The sequence below is a fragment of the Biomphalaria glabrata genome, chromosome 8 (assembly GCF_947242115.1).
Source record: "Biomphalaria glabrata chromosome 8, xgBioGlab47.1, whole genome shotgun sequence".
In the NCBI taxonomy this organism is placed as follows: domain Eukaryota; kingdom Metazoa; phylum Mollusca; class Gastropoda; family Planorbidae; genus Biomphalaria; species Biomphalaria glabrata.
The window spans coordinates 29,742,197-29,756,889 of NC_074718.1; the positions used below are offsets into that span (position 1 = coordinate 29,742,197).

At 35.4% G+C, this 14,693-nt stretch overlaps 1 protein-coding gene across 5 annotated transcripts in view; it reads right to left on the bottom strand.

Moving 5' to 3' along the window:
• The window catches only part of LOC106066430 (copper-transporting ATPase 1-like), a 55,038-nt gene extending 40,345 nt beyond the window's left edge, over positions 1-14,693 (bottom strand). The window contains exons 1-3 of one of the 5 annotated variants that reach the window (XM_056037360.1): positions 14,576-14,685; positions 12,534-12,645; positions 10,262-10,278 (exon numbers count right to left, since the gene is read on the bottom strand). Coding sequence is in view for 4 of the 5 variants with exons in the window: in XM_013225432.2 (XP_013080886.2) it covers positions 12,534-12,644 (111 nt within the window). In the remaining variant the exon portion in view is untranslated. Of the gene's footprint in view, positions 1-609; positions 1,071-6,584; positions 7,571-10,261; positions 10,279-12,533; positions 12,646-14,575 lie in introns of those variants that run through there. The other 4 variants (XM_013225432.2, XM_013225433.2, XM_013225434.2 and 1 more) reach the window with 4 other exon arrangements.

A 14,693-nucleotide genomic window follows, 5' to 3' on the forward strand; every position in this document is an offset into this window, starting at 1 on the left:
CTTTTAATAAAATGTAAATAAAAAAAAATAGAATCGAAAATCATTTTCGGGTATAACCAATCAATTAATTAGCTTACAAATTTATTGTTCAAAATAAAGAAACAAAAAAATTGTTGTTTGTTTTTTAAGGGGGAGATTATTTTTTCCCTTGAGAGGGGGGTGGGCACCTTGAGCTTACCGCACCGGGTAACACCGACCCTACTGACGCCACTGAACGTAAGTAATAAGTCAGGTTTCGAAATTTTCAGCACAGATATCAGACACTATGAACTACAAATTAATTATTACTTATTTCTCTAAAAAAAAGTATACTTCTGAAGCATGAATGCCTGTGATCATTTACACAGGATTTTAAAAAAATGAGATAAGAGTTTTATTCGAGAACAAGATGCCGATGGAGGTAAAATGGATAAAGCTCACCTGTCTCTGAGGCCATCACATAGAGAGGCCAGCACAGCCACTCACAGCCTTGACTCTTACAAACAAATGTCGGAAACGCATTGGAGATGGGCGGACTCCCACAATTTTTTCTAGCTTTACCATCACAAGTATATCTATAAACATAAAAACGGTACAAACACATTACCCTACACGAGTAGTGTCCCTTACCTTCAACTTCTGGTATCCTTTCTTCCCAGACAACATGGCTGAGTGCTAGTCCTAATCCAAGTCACTTTGTGAAATCATGTAACTGTTCTCTTTTTACACCATATTCTGGGTATTGGTTTATTCACATTAAGTCCAGAATGCATGCCATTTCGACACAATAAGAAGACGGGCGCATCATTCTAATCCGACAGCTAAATGTCATATGGAAAGTGTGTATAATACTGAGGAAACACTTTGGTTGGAGTGCTCTTCAATGGAGCAGCTGTACATAATTTAAATAAGGTCAGTGTGAAATGTAGATACAACTGTTTGGTAGCTCGCAGGCATAAACTACCCGCCAGACTATAACGGCCATTGCCACCAGAGTCTGTCCAGGAGATAGCAGGTTTATCAAACAGTTTTCAAACAAGATAGGCTAGCTAAATATTTGCCCAGCATAACTCGATTTCGAAGATGAAATCCTTAAATAGAAAAAAAAAACAACATAACGTTTTGTCGTTATTCCCTTACGAGACACTGAATCTTTACTGAACTATAAACTAAAAAGCAATCATTTAGTTCTTTATACTCTTTAAACAGGTTGCTCGATCTGCAAACAACTGTGATGAACCTGCCAGTTAATAAAACGCTTCGTGACCTGTGAAAAATAAACTGGCCTAAAGGAAGATGAAAAGGAACTGATGTATAAATATGTGACCCGATGGAGAGATTACACGGTTCTTATTACCTTCGTTCTAGATGAAACATGGTTATGGCTATAGAAAGAGATGGCGGTAGTGGGAAAAACACAACAGACGACTGTCGTGCTAAAGTCATATGTCTTCAGCAGTAGTCAAGGTGTCACGGAAGAGAAAACAACGATTTAACTGATAGAGGACATAACTCCGGGAAGTGGTGAAGACAGGGAGTGGACAGAAGCTTTAGTTCAAAGTCTGATTCTAGTCTTATAATAAGATCGATCTAAAACCAATGAGGTCAGCAGCCAACAGATCTATTCTACATTCACACTGAAAGTAAAACCATAAAAGCTACAAGATATTAGCGAGCCTTGAACTACAATCGCTTTGATGGTCAGGGTAAAGAAACTTTCTTCCTTGCTGCTGATTTGTAGAAAGAATTCAGTGGGCTTACCACGTGTATGAAAAAACTTCATTAAAAACAAACAAACAAACAATTAACTCAACAGTAATCGCCAAGACATTCCTACGGGCCTAGTAACGGGGCATAGTATGAGGAGGACAAAAAAATCGACAAAAGTTACCAATGGAGGACAAAATCAAGTAATGGTCAAACTTTGGCAAGATAAAAAAAAAAAAATAACAGAAGCGTAAGATAGCACTCGTGAAGACCAGGCTTAGGTGACTGATGGACTGGTAATCATGAAATCAGTCCAGTATAAAGACACTTCATTAGAAAATATAAAGGCAAACTAAACAAAACCTAACGAATGATTACGAATCCCACTTCTAAGAAAGAACACACCACTGAACAAAGAAGAAAAGTCACCGTATGGTTTAAAGCGTCTAAAAGCCCTAACGCACAACATAAAGCAAACATCTTAACAAAACAGGTGTGACACTTAAGTCAATAGACAATAACAAACTCATATTGATTAACGTACTCAATCATTAAAGCCAGTGGATCCAAAAAGTTAGAATACATTTTCTAAAAATAGTTTTTTTCGTTTGTATATTATTTTTTTTTAATAAATACATTTAGATGAACCTCTAGTGCACTTAATTAAAATAAATTGCAGGACAAAGAAAAATATATTGTTATAAACCTGGTGGTGGCACAAATGGGGGTAGTGGTGTGTGTGTAGTCAGCCGACGCAAATCGCCCCAGGCCAGCGCTAGACGAGCGGTCAACCGTGACGAGTTACGACGGTCAGCCGAGTCGAGTGTCAAACAGGACAGTTCGGGAAGGATCGCCGTCGTGAACAAAGCTCAGGAGCGTCACGAGAGTTGTAGTCATCTGACCACCTAGAAACGTCGAGAGGCGTTCTGTCCGGTTCGAGAAGGCCAGTAGGGACCCTATATAAGAGCGGAGGCGTCGCAGTCAAGACGGTTCAGAGCCCAGTTCATTACAGTCCGGTCGACTACAGCACAGTTCAGCGGTGTGGTTCTGTACGGAGCATTACGACGGTTCAGTGCGGAGTACTGTCAAGTACAGTTGAGACGACTGGCGTCTTGATCTTGGTCTGCGATCGAGTCCGACACAACGAGCCTAGTGTGTGAAGTCAGTCCTGAACTGTTGAACCCAGTGCAAGCCCGGAACGAGACGGAGAGGCCAGTGCAAGAGTTGATACGGCGGAACGGTGTTATCGGAGAGATATTTGTACAGTGTACGTGTTGCCAATTGTACAGTATTGGCTGTTATTTATTCAACTATTAAAGTGTTACGTTACTTTGGAGCCCTGAGTTGTCAAGTTCTTTAAGTTGGTGGTATAAGGTGCAGTTTGCAGAGAGCCTGGATAGTGAGATTTGTAACAATATTTAAAAAAATATATAGGGTGTAATTATATCAATTAGTTTGATTGAATCAGTCATGCAATTAAATTTGTAACATATTTTTACAATTATAAATCTGTGCTATTAGAAATATTTTTATGAATTGTTTTTGTTTAGCGCAATTTCATACTTTTATCTTTCTCAATAAGCTATGGTCCTAAGACTTGTCTGGATCAGTTGGGAAAAGGGTGGGCGGTTAAGATGGGGGTATCTGTGTAAATGTTACCGGGAGCGCTTTTTGAATGCATAAAAAAAAGGTTTTAAGACTTGAATTCGAACTTGAGGACTCAAGTCTCCTCAAGGGGACTAATTCAACTTATATCACGACATCTGTAAAGCAAATTTCTTTCCCTTGTTCAATAACAAACAAAATAATTTATTTCCAATAGTTAATCAACTAACTGTTTGTTTTTTAAATTCATTCTTACTTTGTTAAGCACAAGAAATAATTGTGCAAAATTTCCACTTGATCCGAGATTGGGTGTTGGAAAAATAACTTTTTACCAGACAGTGAGTTGATATAAGCTTTGCAAAAAGCAACAAAAAGTTTTACTAAAGACACCATGTGTGAAGAATAAAAGACATGGGTGAGCTGACTTAATTCACATAGTCAACCAAAGTACACGGCCAATACTAGGGGATGGGGAAAGACAAGCTAACAGTCTTGGTCTTGTCAAACCCAAACGTTTACTCTCTCAAATGAAGCTAGGTTTAAAGCTCCCCCCCCCCCAACTATCCATTGTTCATTAAAATAACAAAAAATTGGGCCAATACGTCGGTTTTCCTGGCTGGCTCAGGCAACCCAACCAATGCTCTAATAGCACTAGGGAAGAAGGAGCATTTGTACATCTTTGTCCTAGCATATGGGACAAGGAATGTGCCTTTATCTTTCTAAGTATTTTATTGGGTTTTGTATTTGAAGATTATGGTTCAGTGTTTTATGTATAATTGCTACTGTACTTTTTTAGTCTTGTATCCTGAAGGCTTTCTAAAGTTAGTGATTTTACCAAAGGTGTTAATAATTACCTGTGAATATTCCTTTGTCAGGAATATAACTGCTCTACTCTGTGTCTGTTCTAGTTTTTTAATGTTTTCTTGAGTTGAGGGCGCCCAAACAGAGGATGCGTATTCGAATCTATTTTCATTTTCAAGGTTAAACGTACTTTTTATTGTTTTAAAGAACACTTTAAAATATTTTATTAAAATATCAATTAAATGTGTTTAAACCAATATGCTTAAAATGTTTGAATTAAAAGTTATTTTTATTAAATGAAAAGTGACTGAGATTTAGAAATGTATATCAAATATATAGGCCACTGAATGTTTCTCGATCTCAACTAGTCTCAACCCACTTTCGCAAGGAGTGACGAGGCTGATAAGTTCAAGTGTGATAAGATAGTTCTAGTTATTCAGCAGAAAGTTCTCTTTAAGGTTCATAGGGCATGATGAAATGACTAGGGTATGCAGCAGGTAGTAGACCAGCAGCCTTGAGTCAAATGTGCTCAGAGACATTGAGTGTACTCTGGAATGTCCTCAATCAAGACCAGGATTCGAACATCATAATCTACGTCCAACTTGTAAAGGAAAAAAAGGAGGTACATTAATAATGCTTACTAAACTTCCCACGGTAGGGTAATCTCAGCGTTTCACGTATCTCATTCAATTCCAGTCTTTTTATTGTATGGATATAATGGACACATTGGAATTAAATGACGTCAACGAGCAAAATCCATGAAGGGAAGAACTGGAGAGAAAACTGAAAGATATAGAGATGCTCTGGAAAGATACTAAGAACCAAAGATCTTTACACTAGTAAGGAAGTACACAAAGTATTGAAAAGCCAATGAAACCAGCACCTATAACCTTTTAAAAACTGTTATACAATTTTAAAAAAAACTGTAATTCAACCACATTATAATCAAGTTTCTCTTTCAGACCATGCGGTTTATAGGGCATCTGTTTCTTTGGACCAACGGATAACGAGCAGGGTGTCATGTGGCTAGCTCAGCGGCCAACCACCTTTACTTTCCTCAACTAAAGTCAGGTACCCATTAGTGTTGGGTGGACTCAGGGGCGTTCAGAATTCCAGTCTTCACCGAGATTCGAACCCAGGACCCCAGGTTCGGAAGCCAAGCTCTTAACCACTCAGCAACTGTGCCCCCCCCCCCCCCCAGCACAACCACATTACAAGAACATAAAACCTAAATGCTATTTAGACCAACATTACAATATGTGTCCTTTTTATTTTTTTGAGCCCCTCAACACAAGAAAACATAAAGAAACTAGAACAGACGCAAAAAAAAGAGACGAGATTTATAAGAAATGAATAGTTACATTTAAAAACTAGAATATCATCATTAGTAAAATCAATAAATAAAGACATGCTTCAAGACAGAAGACTAAGAATATAGTAGAAATAGTACATAAAAACACTGAAAACTTACGAATACAAAAAAAACAACCTAAGAACATACTCAGACACATTTCTTATTTCTAGGGCAACTTTGTGCACGTGCCTCTTCTACCTTGGTTCCATTAGAACAGCGGTTCTCAACCTTTTATGCTTGGTGAACTCTTTTTACAATCTCCCACTCTGCTGCTGCGACCCCCCTCCAAGCACACACACATACAGCAATAGATGAGTAGTCAATAACAATCCATATTTTGGATCGTCTTAGGCGACCCCTAGCAAATCGTCAATCGACCCCCAAGGGGGTCGCGACCCACAGGTTGAGAACCCCTGCAGAGTATGGAACGGGGTTGATTGAATCAGCCAGGAAAACCAACAACTTAAGATAAGATAAGATAATTTTACTGATCCAATCAAATGGAAATTCAGGTTGACTACAATTGACAATATCAGCGAATCAAAGCAGAGTCCAAAGTTTAAATCTAATTAAAATGCATGACTAGATTAACACAAGGATAAGCGTGGTGTGTAATTATTTAAGACATGAAAAAATGGAAGGCAGAACTGATATCACACACACTGATCTTATATGACGTTAACAGGCAAGAAGACGTTAACAGACAGACAAAAAAAAATTTCGGGCGATGTAAACTGAGGTTTTATCCGCCTGAATGAAAATTACTGCCGAAAATGTATAAAATGTTCAGCGTGTACGTAAATTCTTGAAGGAGATTTAAATCCAATGGAATTCGGTCTGTCTGATTATAATCTGGTCTACGATTTTAAATGCCGATATTTAAAAAATAAGATCAATATTTGAACTTAAACACCACAAAAAGGAAGAGAACGGACATTGTAATGTTCAACTTTTAGTGAAGTTCAATCAATTATGTTAGGCTACACAAAATGGGCTATCCAACACAAGAAATTTGCCTCATCGGGAACATACATTTTAACGTGTTTTTTCATGGAACGCAATGTGAACACCAATTATAGATATAGATCTATATGATGAATGTATTAGCGCACATTAAACTACATGTAATATACCATACATATGTTATATTTTAAAGTTGCGCTCACTATAGATCAAACCAAATTCTATCTAACACATCCTGACATCCTAATGTTTGATCCACGGTGCGAAATTAAAGCAATTAAAAAAGGAAAATGAAGCACTTAAAACGTCAACACACCACAAGCGACATGTACATTCTAAATCTAGTATTTATCAGGGCATAATAGATCACCTGAGAAATAGGGCAAGTTTGGTCAAGTTGTGATCTCCCCTTAGCCTATATTTAGAAAATGTAATAATAGCGTTTTTAGGTCCATAAAAAACACACGTTCCAATAGTTCAAGCATGCTATACCCGAGTGCAATATATTGTCATCGCGTTATCTTCTTCATTTTTTGTAAATAATTTCTTTTTAACATTTCCAAGCAACGCACACAGTCTAAAATTGCTCAAATACGTTAAATTACCAATACATTTCCATAAAATAGAATCGACGCATAGAAAATTGTGAACCTCGTGGATGGAATCATATAATCGATAGCAGTATGCCAATGTGGCTTAGGAAATTCCATTTTACGGAACTTAATTATGTCAAACAACGCGGTGTTAGCCAAATAATAGCTACACCGTAGAAATAGTCCTCGCAGAGTGTTCTTAACTATCAGATTGCGGTACATAAGCGACACATATACACCATAGTACTTATTCCTAATTGACTCTCAAATAACTCAACATCGCGCAACTTTTTACCATGATTGCGAAACGGTTTGGAGGGCAACTGCAGCTCAAGTAACCACAGAACTACTAGGTTCGTTCAAATGCTACACTCCTCCCCCCTCCCTTCTAAAGCTATTCACGCTAAGAGTACCAATCTCTGAATTCAATAAATAAAGTTCAAGACACACACACATACACCAATAGTACCAATCACCTACCATGAGAATGAAAATCAATGGCCAACTAATGCTACGGGCAGGGAAGCAACTAGCAATCAAATCAGAAGAATACATCGGACGGTCTCATTTAAAGGTTTACGCCAGATTATTAAATACAACTGAGGGTAGATTGAGGCGATCAGTGTGACATGTTTAAATAGTAACAGAATATAGCAAACCTATAGAAAACCAGTTCTAAAATAATAAAAGCCAAAGATGCCATGTACACAAGTGAAGAAAAGTATCCAGTGGAGGACACACCACACGTGTCTAGAAAAAAAAAAATTAAAATCTCCCTCAGATGGTGGGTGGGTGGGGGGGGGGGTAGCTCCTCAATCAGATAGACCTACAGGTAGGATGAGAAGGTTAATTAGATGCGCGTTGAGACGACCAGTAGGCCTACAGGTAGATTTCAAAATCAATGTTCAATTAAGGATGGTTACCCTGGTAATGCAAATACAATTTAAAAACAAAAGGTTAACCTTGCGAAAGAGGGAAAAAAAACAAGGAAAGAAAACCAAAGACTAAGACTAAGGCAGCTTTATTGATCTTAAGTGGACATGTATTCTAATTACAGATAGAAGGATAGAAAGAAAGGTTGCAAGAGGTTAATAAAAAGGGGGGGGGGAGAGAAGCGACAGCATCAATAAGAGAGATGGAGCAAAAAGAAATGAAGTCAGAGTGTGTGCAAGTAATTAGAAGAGAGAGGGAAAAGAGAGGTGGAGAAGAATTCGCTTGAAAGGGGGGGGGGGCGTTCTCAATGACACTTTTTATTATAAATTTAAATTATTGGTTAAGACAAGTGAAAGTGAATTTGGCAGCAGCACAAATTGGGGGGTCGGAGAGCTAATAGACAGCACAGGAGATCTAACAGACCGGAGATCTACGAAGATATAACAGACGGCACGGAGATCTAACAGACCGCACGGAGAGCTACGAAGATATAACAGACGGCACGGAGATATAACAGACCGCACGGAAATCTACGAAGATATAACAGACGGCACGGAGATCTAACAGACCGCACGGAGAGCTACGAAGATATAACAGACGGCACGGAGATATAACAGACGGCACGGAGATATAACAGACGGCACGGAGAGCTAACAGACAGAACACAATGTTTGATCAGCTTATACATCAAGATCTAGTCTTAATAGTTGCATCACATTTTCTTTTCTTTCACCTTTCATAAAACTAAATATGAAAAATGTTTGCATCCACAATTTACCTAGTACAATAAAGTTGTACACAGCATACACACTTAGTCATAAACAAACTTCACCCTTTAAAGAACAGAATGAAACTATTCAGATTACTATCAAATAAGAATATCATTCCTAGAAATATAATAAAATATTTTAAATCAAAATTTCACACTTTGCTTAAAGTAGTTCAAGTCATTCGTAGGCATTTTATACATTTGCAGGGAACCCATTTCCTACATTGCCTGAAATCTTTAGGTATTCTTTCAGAATGCAAGATTTCACAAACTGCCTGTAACATTTAAAAAACAAGGTTACAAAGACAGTTTGTGTGGAAAAACAAACTCAAAATCGGCCCCCGAAGTGGTCCACCTAGAGTCTTCACCAGGATTCAAACACAGGACTTTCGGTTGTTAGTGTTCGCCATTCTGCATCCCTAAGTTGTCAGAAGATAAGTTATTGCCTTAATAATTAAAATTTTGTTCAAATTATTAATACATTTATAATATATATATTATAAATATATCTAGATCTGGGCTCTATTTAATCTTATTTAGACTGACAAGTCCATTGTGACCTTAGATGGAAATTTTGTGTACCAATGGGCGAATCTATGAATGAAGCTTGAGTTATTAATGAAGAAGTCTGTGAGCTTTTTAAAAAACTTACCTCCCATGAAGTTTTTCATTTAAAAGTTATGCATTTATTTTTTAAAATCTGCTTGCATAGGTAATTTTAAAAATTAAATGGTTCACTTTCGGAAAAGAAAAAATTAGCAGTTGCATCAGAACTTTGAATGATCTAAAATATCATGATGTCCAATTTTCATTTTCTCTTCTATTTTCTGAGATCTAAACGGGACGGACGGACAGAAATTTCACACAAAACTAATAGCATCTAAACTGTCTTTTACCCTTTCAGGGTCGCTAAAAATTATAAGTGGATATAAAAAAAAAAGGTTTTACACATTGTCTCTACTAAATTTAATCCATTTTTACCATATTAAGAAATGTAAGAATAATGTATTTATGATTTCATTTTTTATCCATAAAAATAATTGTAAATCAAAATTTTATTGTTGTTAGAGTTGTTAGTCATAATGTCTTTTTTCATTCTCAAATTCTTATATGATTTACTACAGACTCCAGTAATGGAGAAAGCAACTTTGAAGATATTTACAGTCTTTCTTCAAAATTTGTGTCTTTAAGTTTATCCTTATACTTTTTTTTCAATGTACTGCATAGTAAGTAAAATATACCTAACAAAACCATTCAGTAACGGTTAATTTGAAACTTTAGTGTAATTTCAAGAAAATTTCTTAATGGCTGCACAAAAAGCACATAAGCATGATCACAAACACAAAATTTCAGTAAAAAAACAAAATCAAAGTTTGAAAAAAAAAAGAGGGGAGGGAAAAGAAATAACTCCTCAACCAGAAATCCAGAATTTGAAGTCACCAAGAAAAAAAAAACAAACTTTTTTTGCTGTAAAAAAAATAAATAAAAACAAAGGCAAACAGTGTGCGAAACAGAAAATATAAAATCAACAACAAGGATGACATAGATGTTACTCACTAGTTCATCGGATAAGTCTGTTGTAGATATTTAAAAGAAAGCAAAGGTTTAGGAATATATCAAACTGCTATGAGCATCAAAGTTACATTCTAAAAGTCAAACCTAGTTATATCAAACTAATCTCTATTCACCAACTGAGACTTAAGTGTGCTTGGATCCTTACTACATAGATTTCAAACATGGTTCCCGGTCATTTCATCCCCGGTCACTTCATCCCCGGTCATTTCATCCTCGGCCACTTCATCCCCGGTCATTTCATCCCCTGGTCACTTCATCCCCCGGTCACTTCATCCCCGGTCATTTCATCCTCGGTCATTTCATCCCCTGATATTTTCATCATCTGATCATTTTTATCTAACAAATTGTAATTTTAAAAATCATGAAACGAGGAATATTTAATGTATTCATTTTTTATTTAAATGACAAAATTGTAACACGTTAATGTTTAAAAGGAATTAAAGCAAAACTTATACAGGCGACATGATATCACGAGGATGGGTGAACTCCGCCTTAATTAGAAAAAAATAAAACCCTATTTCAAGGCTAAAAGTGACGCACCCTTTTTCAAGAAAGAACGATTGAAAAATAAAATAAAGTGAAACATGGTCGTACTTTCACCACACATTGGCCTTTGATGATAAGTTATCAGCGGCACGGTCATAATTATTGTAATCGCACTTCTATCTCTCAAAAGATTCCCACTACTTGCACCAAACCTTGGCCTTTATTGATAAGTTATCAGCGGCACGGTCATAATTATTGTAATCGCACTTCTATCTCTCAAAAGATTTCCACTACTTGCACCACAACTTGGTCTTTTATGATAAATTATCAGCGGCATGATCATAATTATTCTAATCGCACTTCTATCTCTCAAATGATTTTTTACTTGGCCTTCGATCCGGATAATATTATATTACAACCCACACATCCAATAGAAGCGCTATAGCTAAGTACACACCCAGATTTACAATAAGATTTCTCATTAAGAAAAGAAACTGGAAGAGGAAACTCTATAAACGTATTAGTAATAAGTCATAAAATGTCAAAAAGCATTCTACATAATCATATTTATATATAAAATATTTAATTGGGGATGAAATGACCGGGGGATGAAGTGACCGGGGGATGAAGTGACCAGGGAATGAAATGACCGGGGATGAAGTGACCGAGGATGAAATGACCGGGGATGAAGTGACCGGGGATGAAATGACCGGTCACCTTCAAACATATAATGATAATATGCAAAAATGGTAATATTGTACCAATGAATGGAATGAAAGGTTAAATGGTGCTTAAAGTTAAAACAAAACTTGCTATCAAATTCACATAGCCATTTATCAAAATAAATATTATTTTCTGGATTTAAAAAAAAAATAAATTCTGTCTTAAGTGAAATAAGCAAAACAACCATATACAAAGTTTGCATTTGTGTTGTAGAGATTGATTCTAAAATAAAACAGGTTGAAAGTTGTTTTTTTTTAAGGATTGATTATAATAAATATGCCACAAAATATAACAAACAAAATATACTCAAGACTATATTGAATAACAAGCCCTAAATCAAAAATTAGAAACTTGTGGCGACAGCCATTCTTTTTTACATAGATATATATATATATAGTAATAAAAGAGTAAGTCAAAGACTTTACAGCATTCTGAATTCACAAGACAGTTTTGTTCTTTGTTATTATTATTCAAAGTTGAATGTACATGCTTCTAGTGTGATGTTCAATGGACTGATAAAATGTTTAGTTAGTGATATATTCAATGACGACAAAAATATGATAAATGTGCTACTTCTAGGACTGTTCAAAGCTCATCCTATTAACTCAGAAGATAGAATCGTATAAACATCAAAGATGAAAATTATTTATTAAATATGATAATTAAAACTATGACATTTGTTATTAACACCACAGGATTCAAGAGGTAGAAAATTACATTTTAAAAAACTTTTTAAAATCTTTTGAAAGCCAGAAAAATAGAAATAACTTTGTTTCTAAATTCTTATAATTTTATAAAAAATCTATGACATGATGGATATACTAGTAGCAAATAGACTAAATTTACAAAATCTTAAAATTTTAGAAAACAGAGAGAAGAAATCATTTTTTTTAGTTGAACTACTAGAGTTACAGGAAAATTGTGACAGAATACAAATATTAAATATCTTTATTGCATAATGAGGGCTATGGAGAAAAAAAAAGGTTGTTAAGAATATACAAAATAAATACACAAATATTTCTTTTTTAACAAACATATCACCTACCTCAGCTGAGTAAACTCCAGTCTGCTGCTGAAGCAGATTCTTGAGGTCTGTAACAGAACTGTAATCATGGAGTCTGGCTATCTCTAATATAGTTATTCTTCTAAATGACATCCTATTGAACATGATAGGAAAAAGGTATATTTTTATGAATACATTTAACACTACTTAATTATGAATCAATTAAATATTAATTTGGTAATTTAAAATCACCATGTTCACAAATTTAATGAAAATATTTAAAATTCGTTACTATTTTTTTTTTCAATAATCTAAATAATCCAAGTTTGTAAAATATGTCTCTTTGTCTCCTGACCTTCCATTTAGTGGTATTCACAATCTTTCACTATTGTTCACAGCCATGTAATTTGCTATTAAAACAACTCAAACTAGTAGACTACTAGAATGATTTCACTAAAGGTGCTTGTACACATTAAAAGCATAACATGGCTAGACTATACAAAAATTTTGATATCTTGTTCTTATCTCATATGATACAGACGTTACTTCAAAAAAGGAAGATGATTACGTCCTATGCGTCATGCATTTAGTCATGCATGTTAACCAACGCCCTAAACTCCGCCAAGTCACTGGTTTTCCTGGCTAGTTCAGGCAACCCATTCCATGCTCTAATAGCGCTAGGGAAGAAGGAGCTTTTGTACAAATTTGTCCTAGCATATGGAACGAGGAATGTGCCTTTATCTTTGTGTCTTTCTGAGTATTTTATTAAATTCTGATGAAGACCAATGTGGACACCATAGAGGCAATGTTTATTATTATTCTGTAGATGTGCTGGTTGGGCATATGGGTGACAACTAACATACTTAAGCAGGTTGTATTTAGGAGAACTAAATGCACATTGTGACGATCACAGTTGCCGGGGATTATATTATCAAACTTGATAACTCAATGAAGTAAAGAAACATCTTTGTATTTTCTTCAAAACTTCTTTAATAATACTTCTTCAACTTTCACATAAAATTAACTTTTCAATTTAACAACAATTTGACTTGATACTTCATAAATAAAACTTAAAGATACATGAAACTTCACTTAGTATAACTTCAACTTCAACTAATAAAACGTTAATTAATGGACCCACTAATATCACAAAACTTATAACCATTACTAATCGAGGACTAAGCGAGGACCCCATCTAACTGACTTTCCCTTAATTTATACTTTTTTAAAACGTACATTCCAGAATCATGGAAACTTCTCCGATAATTATTTTAGTAACTTTGACCTTCTAGAAGCTGACGTGTGCTATTATTTTCCCTAAACCCCTTTCTTTTGATTGGATACCTAAAATTAACTTGTTTACGCTGGATACTTGCACTGGTTTGACCTCGCTTCTAGAAACTGGTCGAAATAGGTCACAGACTTGACTCATGACACACATATTACATGCTTCTAACAATATCACTGCACTAAGATCAAGCTTTGACACAGAAGGAATGCCTTTTATTAAGGGAAGACAGTTCTAGCCAAGTTTAAAAATCTCAATGGAGTTCTTGTATTGACTTGCATAGTCTCCCAAAAAAGCTACTGGAGACCAGCAAAGGCAACTTCACCCCAAGTCTTGTCTACAGTTCTGCAGGTTTCTTGGCTGTTACTACATAAATATATGCTGTGGAAAGGCTACCTTTCCAGATCACAGGTTCTCCCAGGACTTGTACTGAATGCATTGAATACTAGGCTCCAAGAACAAACCAGTTTCCTTCCGTTGTTATATCAATATATTAATTAGTTCTAGCAGTTAGATTTTGAGTCTAATTAATAGACTTAGCCGACTTAGGACTAGATGATACCGGTGTATCTAGATCTAGCATATTTTTTTAGCTACTAAAATAAAAACAAAACAAAAACCCAAATCTGAGAGAAAACCCAAGATTTAAGATTACAGTCAAAACAATAACAAAGATGGCTGACCCGTGAACTCATTCCGAATTACCATTTCTTACAAAAAAAATCACTGGTTATTTATATATTATAATATAAATATTAAATCTAGAGACGAGTCTGGTGTAACTAAGTGTACTCACTTTGAAGTCTTTGACACAGTTTGTGACTAATGAGTCTAATGACTTTTTATTTTAATTAATTAAATACTTTTAATTACCTAACCCTAAGCCCTAATCAATTGTAATGATGTAATCAATC